The sequence below is a fragment of the Euwallacea similis genome, chromosome 6 (assembly GCF_039881205.1).
Source record: "Euwallacea similis isolate ESF13 chromosome 6, ESF131.1, whole genome shotgun sequence".
Taxonomy (NCBI): Eukaryota; Metazoa; Arthropoda; class Insecta; order Coleoptera; family Curculionidae; genus Euwallacea; species Euwallacea similis.
In genome coordinates, this window is record NC_089614.1 from 5169657 (window position 1) to 5188257 (window position 18601).

General features: G+C 34.2%; 1 protein-coding gene across 1 annotated transcript; it reads right to left on the bottom strand.

Moving 5' to 3' along the window:
- Positions 1-15344: 15344 nt before the first annotated feature.
- On the bottom strand, positions 15345-17609 carry LOC136409601 (small glutamine-rich tetratricopeptide repeat-containing protein alpha-like). The gene is made up of 6 exons (XM_066391213.1): positions 17476-17609; positions 16623-16930; positions 16286-16569; positions 16124-16229; positions 15998-16075; positions 15345-15943 (listed from the first exon to the last, which is right to left on the bottom strand). Exons 2-6 carry the CDS (start codon positions 16925-16927, stop codon positions 15775-15777), a joined length of 942 nt encoding a protein of 313 aa, XP_066247310.1. The 5' UTR covers positions 16928-16930; positions 17476-17609; the 3' UTR covers positions 15345-15774.
- Between the last annotated feature and the right edge of the window lie 992 nt (positions 17610-18601).

Sequence of the window (18601 nt, forward strand, 5' to 3'; positions counted from 1 at the left end):
GAATGAATATTTTTGCTCAAGCGGCCGTTCGAATCAGTGCTCATATGGGGGGACTTGAACTAACTTCAAAAGTATTCTGCACCTGCATGACATAGATTTCAATTAGCAAACGTTGCCTCGGTCAAAAATTATTATTTGTTGTTATCGCTTTTGCCTCATTAATAATTATCATCATCGATAACTAACGAATCGCCATCTCGACGGGGAAATTAATCAACCAACTATTTTCGGTTTATCGTAGAATTGGAACGAAGTAAATAAGGCTATCTCATTAAAAGAAAAATTGTATACAATTCTCTCAAAATAACCGTAGGCTGTGGTATTTTTAGAAGGGAGCGGAGAAAAAGAGATGTAATTTTATACAGGCGCGATCCATGCCAAACCATATAGGGGGGCACGATTCGAGTAAAGACGACAGTAATCGTGGAGACGAAATGAACAGACGTCGTGTGAGCTGACCTGCTGCTGTTGCTGTAGCTGCAAGCAACTCTTGAATATCTCGCTCACTCTTTAACTGTTTGTGCTACTCCAACGTATGATAACAACGCATACTTAGTCCGTCCAGGAGCGCGCCTTATTTTTGCCAAAACTTTCCAATTATTTTATCAACTTCTTAAACTGGACTGACAACACTCCACAATTGTGTGGCATCATAATCGTTGGTTCATTTATCTGGGCATTAAATAGTGGATAAAAGTGCACCTCTGAGGCGCCAATGACTAGGCCAATCGTCTAAACAGTGTTATTTCAGGAAAAGCTTTTTATAGTGCTCGCGGTTTAATGTCAACATGTTATGGGAATTATTTTGAATTCAACAGAAGTAGTCAATGGAAAATTGTGTTCACCTAGTTAAGATGCCAAAACTCATTAAGATTAATTTAACCAAATGTAAGAGCTTTCTTCATGAAATTGAACAGTGGAAGCACTTGGCAACAATGGTCATAAACCAAATCTCCAAAATCATTAAAAAAAATCACATAAGTAAGGGTCCGATTTCCAACGGTTTAAAAAATATTTACTTTTTATTTTTTTCTTGATGTGTAGTGATATTGTTTACTAAAACTCGGCTCTCCAATTCTACACAGCAAAAATTTAAATTCACTTTATAAAAGAACATAAAATTTATTATCAAAAAACACTGACGCTGTGTTTTGATGTTGCGTGACACCTAAATCAGAAGTGTTTAAAATCGCGAAAAGCTTTTTCTTATAATTTGTAGCTCATAATTCTCTTGAACATATGTATAATAGCAACGTTCCAATTAGTAACTCAGCAAAATACAAAAAAGACGTCTCCAAAGTATATCCTTTTAGAATTAAAATAAATAGCTTGAAATTGTTAGAAGAAATGAAAATTATCTGAAAAGGTAGATAGTGCGCTCTTGTCCTATGAGATGGCCTCCGCGGAACCCAGATTTAACACCTCCGGATTTTACGTTTGGGATTACGTAAAAACTAAAATGTATTCTCAATCAATCAATTCCAGAAAAGAAATGATAATAACAGTACAACCAACTTCTCTTACACTAATGGTACCAAAAAACAAACAAACTGGTTAATAAATCAACGGCTAAAATTCTCTGGAAACACATTTTTAGCAAAACCATAAATAAAAATTATATGAGTATACCCTTTGTTGGTAAACATAGTTTATCTTACCGCTTTTTATTAAAGGCCATTAAACCACATGTCAACTAAATTTATGATCGAAATGATCAAGAAAATAAGACAATTCACTTTCTTGTAGTTCACGTACCCGTAAAATTAACTAATAGTTTCTTTAACAGTAAAGAAAATATTACTTGTTTGTTTTTATTCTAAAATGCCTCACTTTAGAGATGTCTTTTCTGTATTTATATGGGTAACTAGTAATAAGAAAAAGTTATTTGTGATTTAAAACACTTCTAACTTACTTGTCAGACAGTAATAAAGCACAGTGGAAGTGTTACCTTTTTTTTATTTGAGGATCGCAATTTTAGTAAAAATTAATATGTTTATACTTTTGAAAATCGGACCTTTATTTATATGGCGTCCTTTGTTGGAAATGAACTGTACAATCTTCTCCTAAAATATCTTTCTCTCATCATAAAACATCCTGCATTGTATTATAGAAAAATTTGGTACACTCAAAATACAAAGTGTACTAGATTTTGGAGATTTGGTTTCACGGTTTTTGAAACCAAATTTTATAAGTTTGAAAATGCACTTACTAAGTTAATATTTCAATTACCTACTTCGTTCTTCTCTTCTTGGAACTTTATCAAAAGATCTTTAGAAACGTTCTAATAAAGACGGACTACGGGTCAGTTTCGTAATTTTCAAGGAAAATATCTTCTATGTAAAGATAAACTAGTGGATGGTCTAGTGGCCCTGAGGCCCGATTTTTGAAATCCTTAGTAACTTTGCAGACAAGATTAGTTCTATGAAATGGAATCTCCTTCATTTTTCATTCGGCATAAACATTTTACAGAATCAGAAATCGTGGTGTTGGGTTTTTTGGGTAGTTAATAAGTCATTCTAGCATGAATTAGAAGGAAATTAGGCCATAATAAAACAATTTAAAAAATTGTGTATAATTATATTATATAACAAAGTAATTTATATAATATAAAATAAAACAATATCATTAATAATTAAAAAATAGCAATAATCAGGGATTGGAATTCTTCTGTGTGAATCGAATTCGTATGTTATTCTAACTGAATACAGATAATTAAGAATTTATTTGCCGATAAGAATAGGAACCAATTTTTGCAGTAAAATATGAAAAATATCGCAGTGAAAATTTCTTTCTCTGTGTTGTCTGAGGAGACAAATGTTAGTGGAAGAAACAATAAATAGGCACTTTGCAACGCGTCGTTTCTCGCACTAAACAGATTTAATTTGATTCATTTTTCATTGGTATGTTATTGTTTGCCTTAGTTGTATACAGTATTGTTCAAAAAATAAGCTGTTTCCAAAACCACCGTTTATGTGCCGGTTCTTCGATGTTCACATAAGAGGGTGACCGATTCAACAATAGTGTATCGGAGCAGTTGATTCCTCCCAGTTACCCTTTGGAAATCTTCCAGGACGCACAATTTTTTCTCACCAGAGACTCACTGCAGCTTAGTGATCTCAAACTGAGTAACAGAATTCTTCATTATTATTGAAAACCTAATCGTAAGTTCGTGATTGAAAGCCTACAGCTGCATGTGCATCGTCCTTGATCATATTTAAACCGGACAAAACATGTGACATTCATTCCAAGATGTTTGAGGACCGCCACTGTTAAAGCTATTCGACACCTTGAGTGTACGTAAGGAGACCAGTAAATTGGCAACGTTCATGGGCGTCTAAATAGTTCAATCTAATAAACACAGGCCACATAAAATTAGGATTTGATGTAAATGTGTTAGTATTCCATAAGAAATTGCATTCCTCTTGGATCTGGAACAGGTCGACTTCATTCAGCAGGAAGTTTTTCGACCGCCGTCGTGTTTGTGGGGCAGGTTATGAAGTTTCAGCAGGAGTCGCTTAAAATACAAAAAAGTGTTGATATTCGGGTTGCACGAGGTATTTTATTGGCTCACAAACACCTCACTAAATCAAGGGAAAAAATATCTATCGTATTCGATTTAAGCTAAAAATATGCTTCAAAAATTACCTTTGAAAACAGCGAAAACTTGGAAATAGATCTAGGATTTAAATGTTATGTATAGGTATTAAAGTGGAAATTTTGATTTATATTTATGTCTTACATTTATACCCGTAAGAATTTTTACTTTATAGCCACAATAATCGCCGATCTAATTCAAAATTTTCATTTAGAGATAGCTAATTTCCTAACTAGAAACTGTAATAATTTCATTAACATTCAACAACTAATATTAAGTAATATAAGCTGTTGAAAGCTAGAATCCTTGGCCCCGAAATACAGCTAGTTTTCGTTTCTGTCTTATTTTAAAGCATAATTACGCAAGACTAAGGACACTTTGAACATTGATAAAATATTTAAAAAATAGAACTGTTAGGTACCACGTCAGTAAAATATTAGTTTTACTATTTACTGTCTCGCAACACTCAGCTACGTTACATCTTGCTTCTTGAGTAGGAGTATTGTTCATTACGATTTTAAACTTGTTTCGAGTAAAGGCTCTTACATCTGGTGGTAAAAGTGGTACATATCTATATTCAAAGAATCCCTTTTACTGGCATGGTATCTATTTTTAAATTTCCTAATTAAACTTGCCGACCTTGTGCCGTAATGATGTACGCACAGTTATTTTCTAATATATTTTCTATTACTACATTACTATTAATTGATGAAAATTATACAGGGTGATTCGTAACGTAAAGAAAACAGAGCAAATGCGTATACAGGGCTTCAAAACAAATCGAGTGTTCATTATTTCATATGAAACTTTGTTTCGCACCTACCGTTGCTGAGATATTATCCTCAGAATTGTTTTTTTACTTTTTATTACAGTAATATCTTAAGATTAAACCACTAAATTTTGAAAATATATTTCTTTTCTTTTATCTAATTTTTAGTCGATGGCGTCTTGAAATGACTGACTCAGCGCTGAGAAGTAAGTGACCTTTAAAATTTTATTCATTTTTTTAGCTCGTAGTCTCGCTACCTTTTTCTTGAAAAAAGTATTTCCTACTCGTATTATTCCAAGCATTTGTCATAGTTACTTTGAGACCTCGGAGAAAGGTTCCTTTTTGTAGAAGAAGTGAATGGACGAAGTGAGGAGCGCGTTTTAGATAGCATATATATATATATATATATACCCCCCCCCCCCCCCCCCCCCCAGCTCGTACCTGAAGAATAGCCCAGCAATTCAATATACTATAACTCACGATCCATCGAATTGTACAATAACGCAATCTACTGCATCTGTATCGTGTTCAAAATGTTCAAGATCTCTTGCCATAAAAATTAGAGCTAAGAACGATTTGTTGTAATTCCTTTTAAGATCAGAACACTGACTTTTACGCCATCATTATTTTCACTGATGAAGCTTGTTTTACTAAAAAGGGATTGCAAAACTACACAACGGTAATGAATATTTGGATTCACATGCTACATTAACGACATTACGATAATTGCGAAAAAGAGATTACTATAAAAAAAGAACGTAATATCCTCCAAATGGGATTTTTTTCTCTGAGATAACCTTTGAATTTTCATGCTACAAAATTCAAGTTCTTTGCTCAATTTGTTAAATGCAGACGTCCCATCAATCACGCATCTATTTGACGAAAATATTATTATCTGCGTTATGCTCTGATTAAAGCTTAAATGATCGTTAGTGAGCCATCGCTTTGCACTCGCGTGCAAGAGTTCCACAAAGGAATAGTCTGACCCTAGCTAACACATAACAGCAGGAGAGAGAAATTAGAGAAATAGTTAATGCACGGGATAAAAGCGGAGATTCCAATACGGAACCTTGTGGTACCCCGCTTTTAAGCAGAACCACCATACTCCGATACATCACTTTGAATCTTCACACACTATATTGAGACAGATTTTTCACAAAATCACGCAAGACAGTTGAACGCCTTAGTCAAATCACACAATACCTGACCGATGCACTTGATCCTTGATAAATATTTCAAAAAAGTTAGCAATTATGTGTGTTTCTGTAGTATAAATACGTTTTGGTCCTTATAGCCCCCAAAATAAACCTTTTTTGTTGCCAGAAAAAAAAGGATAATGATGAACGCAGTGATAATTATTTTATTAAAAAACGTATTACTATTACAAAAAAGGATTGTTCCCGTTGTGTTGTGCTTATTCGGATGATTGCTGGAGCCGGACTGGCTTGTGATGCCGTTTTGCTTAATAATCATGTCACCGACAAATAATCAAACAACAACCGCTTTAGATCTGCCGAAATAAATAACCGAACTGAGTTGTTTTAACGCAGTAATCAAAAACTTATTTTAAGTATAATAACTTCAAATCTAATTGTCATTAGAGTTGTTTTATTCAACATTTTTTTTTGTAGATGTACCCTAAAAATTCGCAAAGTACAAACTTCTATGTGCGTTATCAGAGAGGTAGTTCACTATGGCTCTGAAATGGCCAACTTCTAAATGTATTAACAAAAACGCCTTGAAATTTTGCACATTCAGCAAGGACAGTTTAATTTCCTTCCATATTTATACATTCTGGATTGGCTAATGGGTTGCTCCTCTACATAGCATAATTTCGCGACGATTCTTAAAACTAAATCTGGCACGTTGTTTTCATTACCAACCAACATTCTATCGTCAGTATACTGCGTGATCTTGGCCTCTACGGTCAGAGATGTGTGGTGAGTGTTATGTGAGAAATGAAATATCATGTGAGATGGTGCTGGTGAGAGTGTTCAGGGCACCGTTAGATACGTAATTTAGCGATATTTTAGGTTTGTTTTGGCAAAAAATCTGCGAAAGTTCGTGCAAACTGTTTGCAATACGCATGCCTGCACCATGACTCTTCCAGACCTTTGAAACTGAAATCGTTACAAGAACGTCCGTTAGTTGGAAAACAAAATACTGGCACGTGGAAAATAAACTACAAAAATGTGGAAAACAAAGTGCGGACACAGAAAATCGGCCAGAAAACAGGCCAACTATAGCAGCCAGAGTTATTAGTCACTTTAACAATATTCAAAGCGCATGTCTCCAACACTCAGTTTGCAATCCACCCTCATGATGGTCATCAAATTATCAGAAAATTAACAGATTGCTTGCCCAAACAGTGGACCGACCAAAACTAGTCAGAGGTTCGGATATTCGCTGCCGGAACGGTGTAAAGCGCAGGTCTCCACTCATTAGTCAGCGTTGATATATGTTGCCGCAACATAGCTATTATAGATATATTATCTACGCAACTTGCTAAGATAGCTATTATCCTAATATTGTCAGGATAGATGCAAGTTAAGTGATCTACCAAAATGTTTATAAAGGACGTGAAAGACTAGCACCATCGGAAATGAAGAGAGCTCAACTACTTTGTGACTCAGGCCATTAAAGGCCACGGAGTGTTCGGCTCTTATTTGTATAGGACAGGGAAAGCAGATTTTAACGAATGCTGGCCCTGTGACTTGGAAAATGATACGGAGCGTACCATTTTCTTATTCGAGAGATTTAGAGAGGTCAGGAGCAGATCAACCAAGGAATGCGAATCGGCGATGGAGGTAAAAAAGTGTCACCGTTAATTTTAAAAGAGGAAAAGAGTGTAATGTTGTGATGGAGATGCTGGAGGATATAATGATGGAAAAACAGGAGGAAATAGGAAAAAATACGCCGCCCCATTACGAAGTGAAACGGGGCAATTCGTCGTCCCCTCCCCCCAATCTCTCAAATAATACTTCGTGACGATACCAGAGAAGCAAATTTGAAGAGAGGAAAAGAGGTTAGTCGCGAGGAAAGCTAACCCGACACTATGTGGGCAAACGAAACCGCCTTCGTGCCAAGCCCACATTTCCGGTCGCATATTCTTCTAAGAAAAAAAATAAAAAAATAAAAAAGATAAATGATTACGTAACCGAAAATAATTGACCTCTGGAATTATTACTTTTAATAAGTTCAATGTTCGAATCACCGACTATTAATAATTTTCGGTTTTTATAATTTTCGACTTCGTCGACCCTATAGTTACAATTTCAATTCCCAGTTAGGGCGCCACGGTTTAAAGCGGCGGGTAATACAGATGGCACCCTAGCCAGGGTACGTCCATGGTTTATCGTCATGGGTTTTAGTATTTAAGGATTTGCAGGGCATGTACAAGAGGCTATTCTTCTTGGTTCGGTTAGTCACTGCCAACTCAGCAGTCGTGTACGCACTCGCAAATTCACTGTCCTCCGCTTTCTTCACTTCGTATTTAATAAACGCACATTTATGATCTTTTTCCTGACCTGTGATTTCATTAATAAGATATAAACACCATCTTGTATCTACACAAGTATCAAGCTCTCTGATACTACATAAGTAGTTTCCGAAACGATGCTTGTGCGTGTATAATAACTTTTTTCCACTGTGCATATTGCTTGCAAGTGGAAAATGTCTTTTGATTGTGTCGAGAATTTACTCGAAACCTTAAACCATCGTTCGAAAGGTCTATTCCTCAAGCGAAAAAATGTTGGATTTTCCTTGGCATTCAAAGCGATTGGTTGGTCTCTTCGGAACCCGAGGCGTATTCGCCAGAAGGTGGCAATAGTTTGTAGCATACAATACGGTCATTACAGGATGCAAAAATCGTTCCAGTTTTGTACGATCATATTTATGGGTGGGAGAAACGTTTCTAGTTTAAAAATAGCATTTTCACTTCACTGACAGATCTAACGATTACACTGGAAGCTCCATTACTGATACCTTTTCCCAGCCAGTGGAATTTAACTCATTTTGAAGGTTTTTTTTGGTGAACCAAAGCCAGTGGTCATGCTCGGGCAATAGTCATCAGCAAATTTAATTGCCCTCAGAAAAAATCACTTTGGTGCATAAACGTTATTTATTTGCAGAGCGAAACTTGGCGTAAAATTTTTGTTTTGAAAAACAAATAAGTAATCCGCACGTTCAACAAACAACCTGAATTCTTAATATAAATAACAGTCGAGAATATTTTCGAATGAAAATCCTGCGGCCCCCCTCCTTTCCGGCTGATTAAATAATTCGAAATGAAAAAATTTAATAGGAACGTAATATGTGCTGCGTGTGTAGCTAGGAGTGTGATATACACTTTAAACTCAGCGATTTCGGTTGAAAATATTTGGCAAACGCTCAGTTTTTTATTACCAGCTGTGAATATATATCTAAAACTAAAATCCGGAGAGATTTTGAACATATTGTTACATAATATTTTTCACATAATTTTTAACAGAAATAGAACGTCCAGTCATCGGGAACGGTTTCTATATTTTCCAGAGTCCGGATTTTCGCACGCAAAGACAAATCGTTAGCAACAAATTCGTTCTCGTATTATTAATGTACCAATTCCTGCAAAAGTAAATAGCCCGTATCACTTGATTTTATAGTTTAGCGATTAACATTCGAAACGTTCCAAATGTACATAGATCGTCTGGCATCATTTGAACACGATTAATTATCGATATTAATCAGTGCCATTCTTTATGTATGATCCCACAGTTCAATCGAACTGAACCGTTGGCTATAAAAAAATCCTGAATGATGCTGAGCGGAATTTGGCTCGATGAGTCAATAGGGGTCACATAGTCCAACTTGGAAGGGAAGCATCTCATTCGGTCAACGTTTTTTTTCGTCTCGATGATCGAGGCAGCGTCACTTGGTGGACTTTTTAGGGGCATTAGGCTCATTTCCTGCGATCGGTCTAGTTCAAAATAGTTCCAAGAACAAAAAGTTTATTGCGACCACGTGTTTCCAGGATTGCCAGGAACATTATAAAAATACATTTTCCAGATTTCCCAAACTCCAGAAAAATATTTTTATGAAAGCGGCGTTGTGATAGCGTAGCCCAACTCCAAACTGCTAACACAGTGTCCAGGATAAATATAGTATGCGTTCTAATTTAAGAATCACATATCGACCCACTGAAATATCTTACCCACGCCCCCGTATCATGACGTTTTCAATCGTATGCCTTTTTAACAGTCAAAATCACCGTTAACCCATAGGACAAGGCTGCAACAAGAAAGTTGGGCCTTCCTCCTTCAGGACTCGATCCTCGCCGCGTTACTTCGCACGAGTGTTGCGTGAAACTAATTAAACATTTGCAGAAAATTAATAAGCACAATTAAGATTTGTATATTTATGGAAATGCGCCAAGATAGCTATCCGTTTAAATATTTTCATGTGACGATTTTGGACATCAATATATCATATTTTTATGTGTTTAAGGTTATAAATAAAGTGCCTTGAATTATCAGTTGTCCCATCTCACGTATCTTTCATGAGCTTTGCACTTTTGCATGCACGATATTAATAGGTAATTGGGTGAAATAATAGGGATCTGTTACTCCCCTGTATACGCGATGTTTCCAAAAATGCGGGCAGCATCCCGGAAATGAAAAATTCTTGTCAAAAAATTGTTTTCCAAAGACTTACTCTTATGGAGATACAACTCTTAAAATTTGATAGCGAAAATGGTATTTTCTAAATAACCTTTCTTTCAGTTGATAAAATTTCATGAATTTTGGGTCACTCGTGTCTCATGCCAAGGTTAATAAAATAGAACCTAACGCTTCTTTCTACATATTCATAGGAGACGGAGGAGAGGCTAACTTCTTTATTCCGAAACTTTTAAAATCTAGAGTTTTTTAAATCGTTACGTAGTTTATTCAGCATATCTAAAAAAGTAAGTACTTTTAATTGGTGCACGTAAACCGAACTGTTTTTCAGAAAAATAACAAGGGCATATTTTGCAAAAAAATTGAGAAACAAAGTTAACCTTTCATGATTTAATATGAAAGACTGTTGTACTCTCCATAATATCTAGACGTTATTTCTTATTTGACGACAATAAAAATGTATTATTTTTAATAATTCTTCTCTGGTCTCTACTGGAGTAGCATACACTAAACTTTTTAAATGTCCCCACAACTAAAAATCCAAAGGATTTAGGTCTGGAGAACGCGGTGGCCAAGCAACAGGACCTCCACGACCTATCCACTGGTGCGGAAAAACATTGTCTAAATAACTTTGCACTTCAACAGTGAAATTTTGAGAAGCACCATTATGCGTAAACCACATATTGCCACGGGTTTCAAGAGGAACTTTTTCTAATAAAGCGGGTAGTGAATTTTGAAGGAAATTTAAATAATGTAGTTCATGTAGCCGCATTGACGATATGAATAGCCCAATTAAAAATTGTCTCAAAATTCCTGCCCAAATATTAATTAAATTGAATTGGTGCTAATATTTGTCATCAATAGTCGAATGAAGGTTTTTATCGAACCAAATGTGTAAGTTGTGTAAGATAATGATGCCGTTTCTGGTAAATCATGCTTTGTCAATGAATAAAATATTTTCGATAAAGTTATTATTGTTGGTATGTTGTAACAGCCAGTTAGCGAATTTTAGTCCACGTGGGAAGACCATCATTAATATGTTTATATACTTTTTGAAGATGATACGGATATAACAGTTGCTCTTGAAAAATGTTAAATACTGTCTTCTTAGAGGTAACAAATTGGCTTGCTAATCTTTGAACGCCAGTTAAAGAATTTTCAGATACGACATCTAACATGTTTTCTTTTAGTGCTTATTTACGAACAGTTCTTTGGACTCTGGCGTTGGTAGCGTCTTTAGCAGCTCTACCTTTAGGGAACCTTTTCTGGTACAACCTTTTGGATTCTAAGACGTTACATTCGGCAAGACCATACATTAAATACATATCGGCGTATTCATTAAATGTGTATTCTATTTATAATAAACGATGATTTTTAATTTTGAAATTTACTAGCAAGAGAAGAAGAGAATTAGAAGAAATATCAGAATAAAATGCACAGCCAAGTAAAAGTTCAAAGTAATAAATTTATTTTTAACAATTTTAAAGCAAAAATGCTGTTTATTTTGATATCTAAGTGATACAGTAAAAATACACGCAAAATTTCATTACTTTTGCAACATGCGCCCTTTGACAAAATGGTGTATTTCTGGAAAAAGGTTGGGTTTACGTACATCAACAAATAGTTACTTTACTTTTCTTAGATACGCTGAAAATTTAATAAACTACCTAAAGGTTAAAGAAAACCCAATGTCTTAAAATTAGGGATAAAAAATTTGAGGGTAGCCTCCTCTCCTCTTTGAAGATGTAAAAAAGAGTGTGTGCTTATGATACACAAGAGACATACACAACATGTTATTATGATACACAGGGACCCAACTTTTATTAAACTTCGTCAACTGGAAGAGAAGTTATTTAGAAAATGCCATTTTCGCTATGAAATTTTAAAGAACTGTATCTCCATAAGGGTAAGTTTTTGGAAAACAATTTATAAACATAAGTAAATTTTTTTCCGGGATACTTTCCACATTTTCGAAAACATCCTTTACAAAAACCACTTTTTAAAGTTTTTTGGCATGCCACACATATTTTGGTCTGTTCCAGTGATTATCCGATATGCTGATCATAGAGAGACATGGATTGTTGTACATATTGCTACTAGTAGAAAGAGCAATGTAGTCATTGACAAAAATCGCAGTTTTTAAACCTATACAAACGCATCGATAAAATTCGATGATCCATTGAGGAGAGTTCACCGATCTTATTTTCTAGTTGAATTTGGATGCTAAACTGAAAAAAGTTGACATTTTCGACCAAAGTTGAATCGCGTATAGTTGAGATTCGTACTGGAAGTTAGAGGTTTATCTCTAGTAAGTTTACAAAATAATCACTCTGGATTCGAGTACACGTGAGAGTGTAGATCTCGAATTTTATCTCATTATAGATATAATGAGACCAGCCAGACTACCATTTTCTTTGCTAAGAGTTTTGGCTCAACATACAATCAAACAAATCTGTGCATCAGAATGTACCTATTTTCATTTATAGGTCTCTACACTTGTATTATTCGAACCTCAATAATAATAAACCGTGAATCATTAATATTTGAACTGCATGGACTAGCGAATCATCACTTACGACAAAAATAGTGACAATATCACAACCGTTAAAAATACTTGGCCCATTATGAAAAGCAAAAGTAAACATCTAATATTAGTTTTTTGAATTGCACATCACATACATTATGGACAACAATGTTTTTGTAACAGAGGGCACGTCAATATTGCCATAAATTGGATCTCAAACTCAAAATGAAATGATGATTTCAGTGCATAAAATAATAGGTCAACAAATGTTCATCTGTGAGTAGTTTTAAATTGGACAAGACTCGTACTCAGAATTCTAAAATAGCCTCATACCATGACTCGTTTATAAATTGCACTTTGTTTATCCAAACACTTTAAGACGACTTTTATTTATAATACTAGACTTAAGTCATAAGATTAATGGTTCGCAACTAAAAATGAAAATTGACTCAGTTTTGTTTGTCCGATAGGAAGTAGCCGCTTAACTTCGGCCTACATGCACAAATAACCTGTTAATTCGACACCCTTTGGCATCGCGTTCCTATTAGATCTGTCCTACTCAATATGTATTTTTTCGTAATTTATTTGAGGCGTTAAAAACGAATAAAAACCATATTTATTTGACAAGTAATAACGCGCGAATGGTGTTTATTCAATAAAATGCTTCGGTTCCAGAGAATGGCGACCCATGTGTGTGATGCAACTGTCTGGATTCACGCTTAATATTTAGGTTAATATGTATGTACTGACCAACTTGTAGCTCCGAAAATAAAACGGAGACAAGTGCATGTAATTATAGAAAATGTGCAAACCTTATTGTTGTTAGGATCAGGTTTTTCTCGCACTTAGTAAAAAATGAGAAATTTGAACGCGTTAAAACCATTTGACTGTAGGCGCCCAATAAAATGGTTTTATCCCGATTCACTTTCTGAAAACAGGGTTTTTGGCTCGAAAACCAGAATTTACAGTTTCAAGAACTTAGACTTCAGAAAACGCATTACCTTATACAGGGTATCTCAGATTATGTGGGCAATCTCTTTATGGTAGTCTCTCTCTGTGGGAAAGCTCTATCTGCAGTAGGTCAAGCACAATAAAATAAAAACCTATTTTTTTCTTAACTTTTAACGTCCTGCAACTCCGCTACCTATCGAGATCACACATGCTTGTATGCATTTGTTGCTTTATTTTGTATTAAAAAATACATGCCTTAAATAGTGCCGTGCTATTCTGAATATCCTGTATAATAAAAGTATCCTGAACTAGTATATTAAAATATATGCCAAGAATAATTCACTATACTGTTAGGAGTTAAGAGTAAGTGTAAGTGGATATTCTTCATTTTGATGAAAGTTAGATTTACATAACGAGCTTAAGTATCTTGGATTGCTATCTAACATTTTATCATTAATTCGGCTGCAACATGCTAATGTTGTAACCGAAACTGTTCTAAATAGACCACAATGTGCATAGATGTATGGTCCAAAACCACCTGCGTTTCACTGGTCCCCTAAAATAATTTCCTTTGGATCAAACATGTTCAACAGTATCCCAAGGACACAGAGAATTCGTCAGGGTATGGGCTTAAAAAAAGATATGAAACCCGCCATTGACCTGGATATCAGTCGCCAAATAAAGCGTTGGAAGAACAACTAGAACCATCTAGTCTAAATAAGAATAAAAAAGAGTAATCACTCTTCTATCACCTGCCTCAAGTTTAAATACAAACCCTCTATGTTTTAGAATTCTAATTATTTTTAGAATGTATGGCCTATTCTATTTCTGCAAAGAAAGGTCGTTGAACAACCCAGCTTCCAGCGGCAACTCCTCCATAGGGTTAATTGGTCATTGACCCCTCAAAAATTAAGCAGAAAAAAGCTGTGTATGTTTTATACATTTTTCAGTTCCGAGATAAAATAAAAGCTAAATAATATACTCTTTTCTTCGCTTTTATTCTCAGATTTATAATTTAAGTCTGTTTTTTTTAATGTATCTGATCATAATGGTGGCCGCTTTATCCAGTGGTTTGCCGATGATATTTTCCACCCTACTTGGCCCCCCGTTAAGGCGCTAATACAATCGTTAATTTGGTAGTATTTTCTAATACAACCTTTTGACCCACTCGATATGTTTAAAATTATGAGTAAAATATTTTTTAGGAAAAAATTGTTTAATATGTGCAATTTATTCTAAATTTTGACCTTCAAAGAAAAAAGTGGCGTACAAGACCATATCGCATAAAAAAATAAGTAAAAATTAAGTCTCTTCGATTTGAACCATAATTGGCTCCACTGTACGGGTTTGATATAACATTGGTATAATAAGGTTAAAACTCAAATTATACAACTTCGATTTTTCCGATTAAAGTTTTCCAATTCGAGTTTGAACTTCATTATGTCAACGCTGCATCGTATAGGTACTATGGAACCAAATATGATTAAAATCGAAACAAGTCAATTTTCACTTTTTTTGCTTAAAATTATTTTTTTTTAGCCATTAGATTTTCGATTACCTGTTTGTGGCTAAATTTGGAAAGTTTTACAATATTTTTTTAAATCTATTCAAGTAGATTTTAAAAATTAATATATGCATCTACCAGATAACTGAAGCAGGTTTGATGTAAAACCAAAAAATTGAAATTTTACTACTTTGAATCTTAATAACGAAGCAACTGAGACTTACTTAAAAGAAGATTTATGTTATTTTAACTTAAGAAAATCCTGCCAAAATTTATGAACGCTGCAATTGCAATTTTTTTTAGAATTCAAAGGGAAAACAATTGACTGAAATAAAATATAACAGTGATTCAATAAGATTTAATAATATACGGCTTTATTAGTTAATTTTATTACAAATCCTTAATTACCACCCTTAACATGCAAAATATTACTAGACAGATATCATTAAACCAAGTTCGTTTAATATGAAAGTCTTTCTGCTAAACTCCCTAACAATCCATCAAATTAATTAAATATTGGTCACTATAAAAATATCTAAATCACCATGACTTAATTTCATAAACCTTCTTAACAATTATGCTACAGTGCTTGTCTATGATCTGAAACTTTTTTGAATCTTAGTTACCTACTACTTCTCTAGTTTTTAAAGAAGCAATGTGTATTTCGAACTGAAAAGTTCAATTATATAATGGTAATGGTAATAAAAAATGTATTACATTGGTGATAAAAAGATTCTAGCATCAACAGTCACATAAATATTATCTTTTCTGCCTTTTTCATGCCGATCCTTCATCTTTCTTTTCTGGAGGTTTGTTGTTTGATCCTGAATCTGGTGTTGAGGAATCCGCATTTGGATTGTTCTGATCAGTTGTCTGAACATTCCTGACTACCCGGTTGTAGAAATCTGGGTCTTCATTAACAACTCTTTGCGCCAGTGCTTGTCCTCTGATAAAAAAATCAAGGTTAAAAAATATAAATAAATTGTGAAACTTCTCTTACGCTTGAAGCATTGTTTCTACCGCCCCCGGCATGCCTTCTCCTCCATTTCTAGACACATTGTTTATTAAAGCTGACATCCTGGAAAAATACATATTGTAAAAAAAAAAATCACATAAAACAACTTACATGCTGTGGAAATTCTGATCACTCAATACTTGACTAGCCATATTAATGATGTTAGGATTGTTTATGAACTCTGAGAGATTTCCGGGAAGACTCGCGTCTGTGCCTCCTTAAAACAAATTTTTTCATGCAACCAGCATTCATTAACAAATATTCTAAAATTACTTCTTGAACTCGAAAGCCTTTCTTGGGCAACTTTCAAATTGGTTTCATACATAGCATTAGATGGATCATACTTAAGGGCTGTTTCATAAGCCTTTAGAGCCAAATCATATTTATTTAAATTTGAATAGGAAATTCCTAAACGACCATATGCTTTCCCATATGTAGGATCTAATTTTATGGCTTCCTGGCAGTCACTAATAGCTTCTTGGTCTTTTAAAAGTCTTGTATATGCAGCAGCCCTATTGCAGTAATAAACTGCATTATAAGGATTTAGTTGTATGGCCCTAAAATTAATTTTTTTGAAAATATTTATGGAGATTAATCATTGAGAATTTACTTAGCATATTCCTCTAAAGCTTGCTCATATTGTGAACTCTTCATAAACTCATTACCCTTGGTTTTGTATTGCTCTGCCTCAGCCTTCTGCTCATCAGTAACGTCAACACTTTTCTCAACTTTTATGAGTCTCAAAAGATCTACTTTTTCAGTACACTTTTGATTTTCTACATCAAAGGCAGTTTCAAGACATTGAATGGATACTTCAATTGATTCTTTCTTTTCTTCGCTTAAGCTGTGTCCAGCCAGCTCATCTCTTAAAAAGCTTATTATGCTGTTTACTAAAGTTTGCTTCTTGATATCCATGCTCTAAAAAGATATTTTTGGTGTCCGATTAGAGAAGAAATGATTATATTAAAAATGGTTTTATACGTTATGTACCAAAATTGATTTTTTCCTGAAGGTACAGTGTGTCAATAGATCAGTAAAATGAATTTTGTGAATAGACTTTTACTTCCTAAACATATCTCTATATTATATCAATTGTGACATTACTGATTACTGTATAGTACTTGAATATTTTAGATACACACTGTATATGGCATAGATTTTTTACAGGTAAGAATTGTGTAGGGAAAAAAATTGTGAGAATCATAGCGGTTGCTTCTAACTTAACTAGCACCTGAGATTCAATTAGAAGACAATTAATTTGAAACACACAGTATATAATTACAACGTGGATTAAACATATTTGCATTAAACGTACAAAACTAGTTCTAAGTTTTTTTCAAATTGTTTTGGTTTAACCTGGTGGAATGCTTTTTCTTTGGATTTCTTTGACTCCATTCAAACGTTTAATGAACGTTGATGTAGTTTATACCTTATATATTGCATTTTTTATTGTAAAAACTTACTTGTTTTCCAAAAAACAACCCTTTTTGTGTAAAATTGTAGTTAACTTTATTTTTAGCAGTCCCCAGACAAATTCTAAAGTTGGGTTAGGTTTCGCAGTTTTGCGTTTTGGTCTTGTTGTCAATCTTCTGATTTTGACAACTATTGAAATTTCTTCAACTTTAGTGGACAAGCCATGAAATTAGAGGTACCTCTCGTTGCAACCACCATTTTCTCGGGTATTTTCTTATTATCTTTCTAGTGGAATTTAATAAATTTACGTAAGTGTATAATTTCTCTGTTTCATTCAACACGCACTGAAGCGAATTTTAACGTTTGTGGTGCTAAAATGGTGAAATTGCAAGAAAAGCTCAAAAGTACAAGAGCTGTCATATTTCAAACACACCAAATCATTATCTCGAAGATAGTAAAAATCTAAAATTAATAACATTAATTCATAAAAAAGCAAGTAACTTGATGCCACTTTAATTGTTGAACTTATTTAAAATATTGAAGTTAGCTTGTACTGCGTACTATGTACTGTGGATCTGGAACCTGACTTCAGTAGCATAGAAATAAAGCCTAGAAGTATTATTTTTATTTTTCAATGGTTTGTTGGAGATTTCAGAAATCGACTTGTTCTCTAGTGAAAGAATGTGAATTAAAGCAAAACGTAATCGCAATCAATCAACATAATTTTGACAGAATTGTTAGTTATTCCCCATATTTATATAGTTCGCGGCGCCTTTATACATTAAAATTGCAAATGATAGTTTACGTTTCACACTACCTATATGCTTGGATGATTTGGCCAGCAATTGCAAATATTCAGGTTTTTGTGATATATAATTTATGACGAATTCGGGTAAAAAATAAATGATCCTTTGCGTCAATCTAATCTAATACATTACAAAATGTGATAATAAAACGAGGCCAGTGCAAAAAGTCCGCCATTTTCTCCTAATTCGTGCGCCTTTTTGAATGGCTGAATCCGCCCTTGGATTTTTTTAATTTTCGTATCGCTCGCAACACTGTGCTCCACCCTCCCCTTCAATTGTATTATATTACACGTTGTTGCCATATTCCCGACATTCTTCTCTAACTTCCATGAATATTTTGATGAAATTTAGATTTTAAAATGGCACGAAA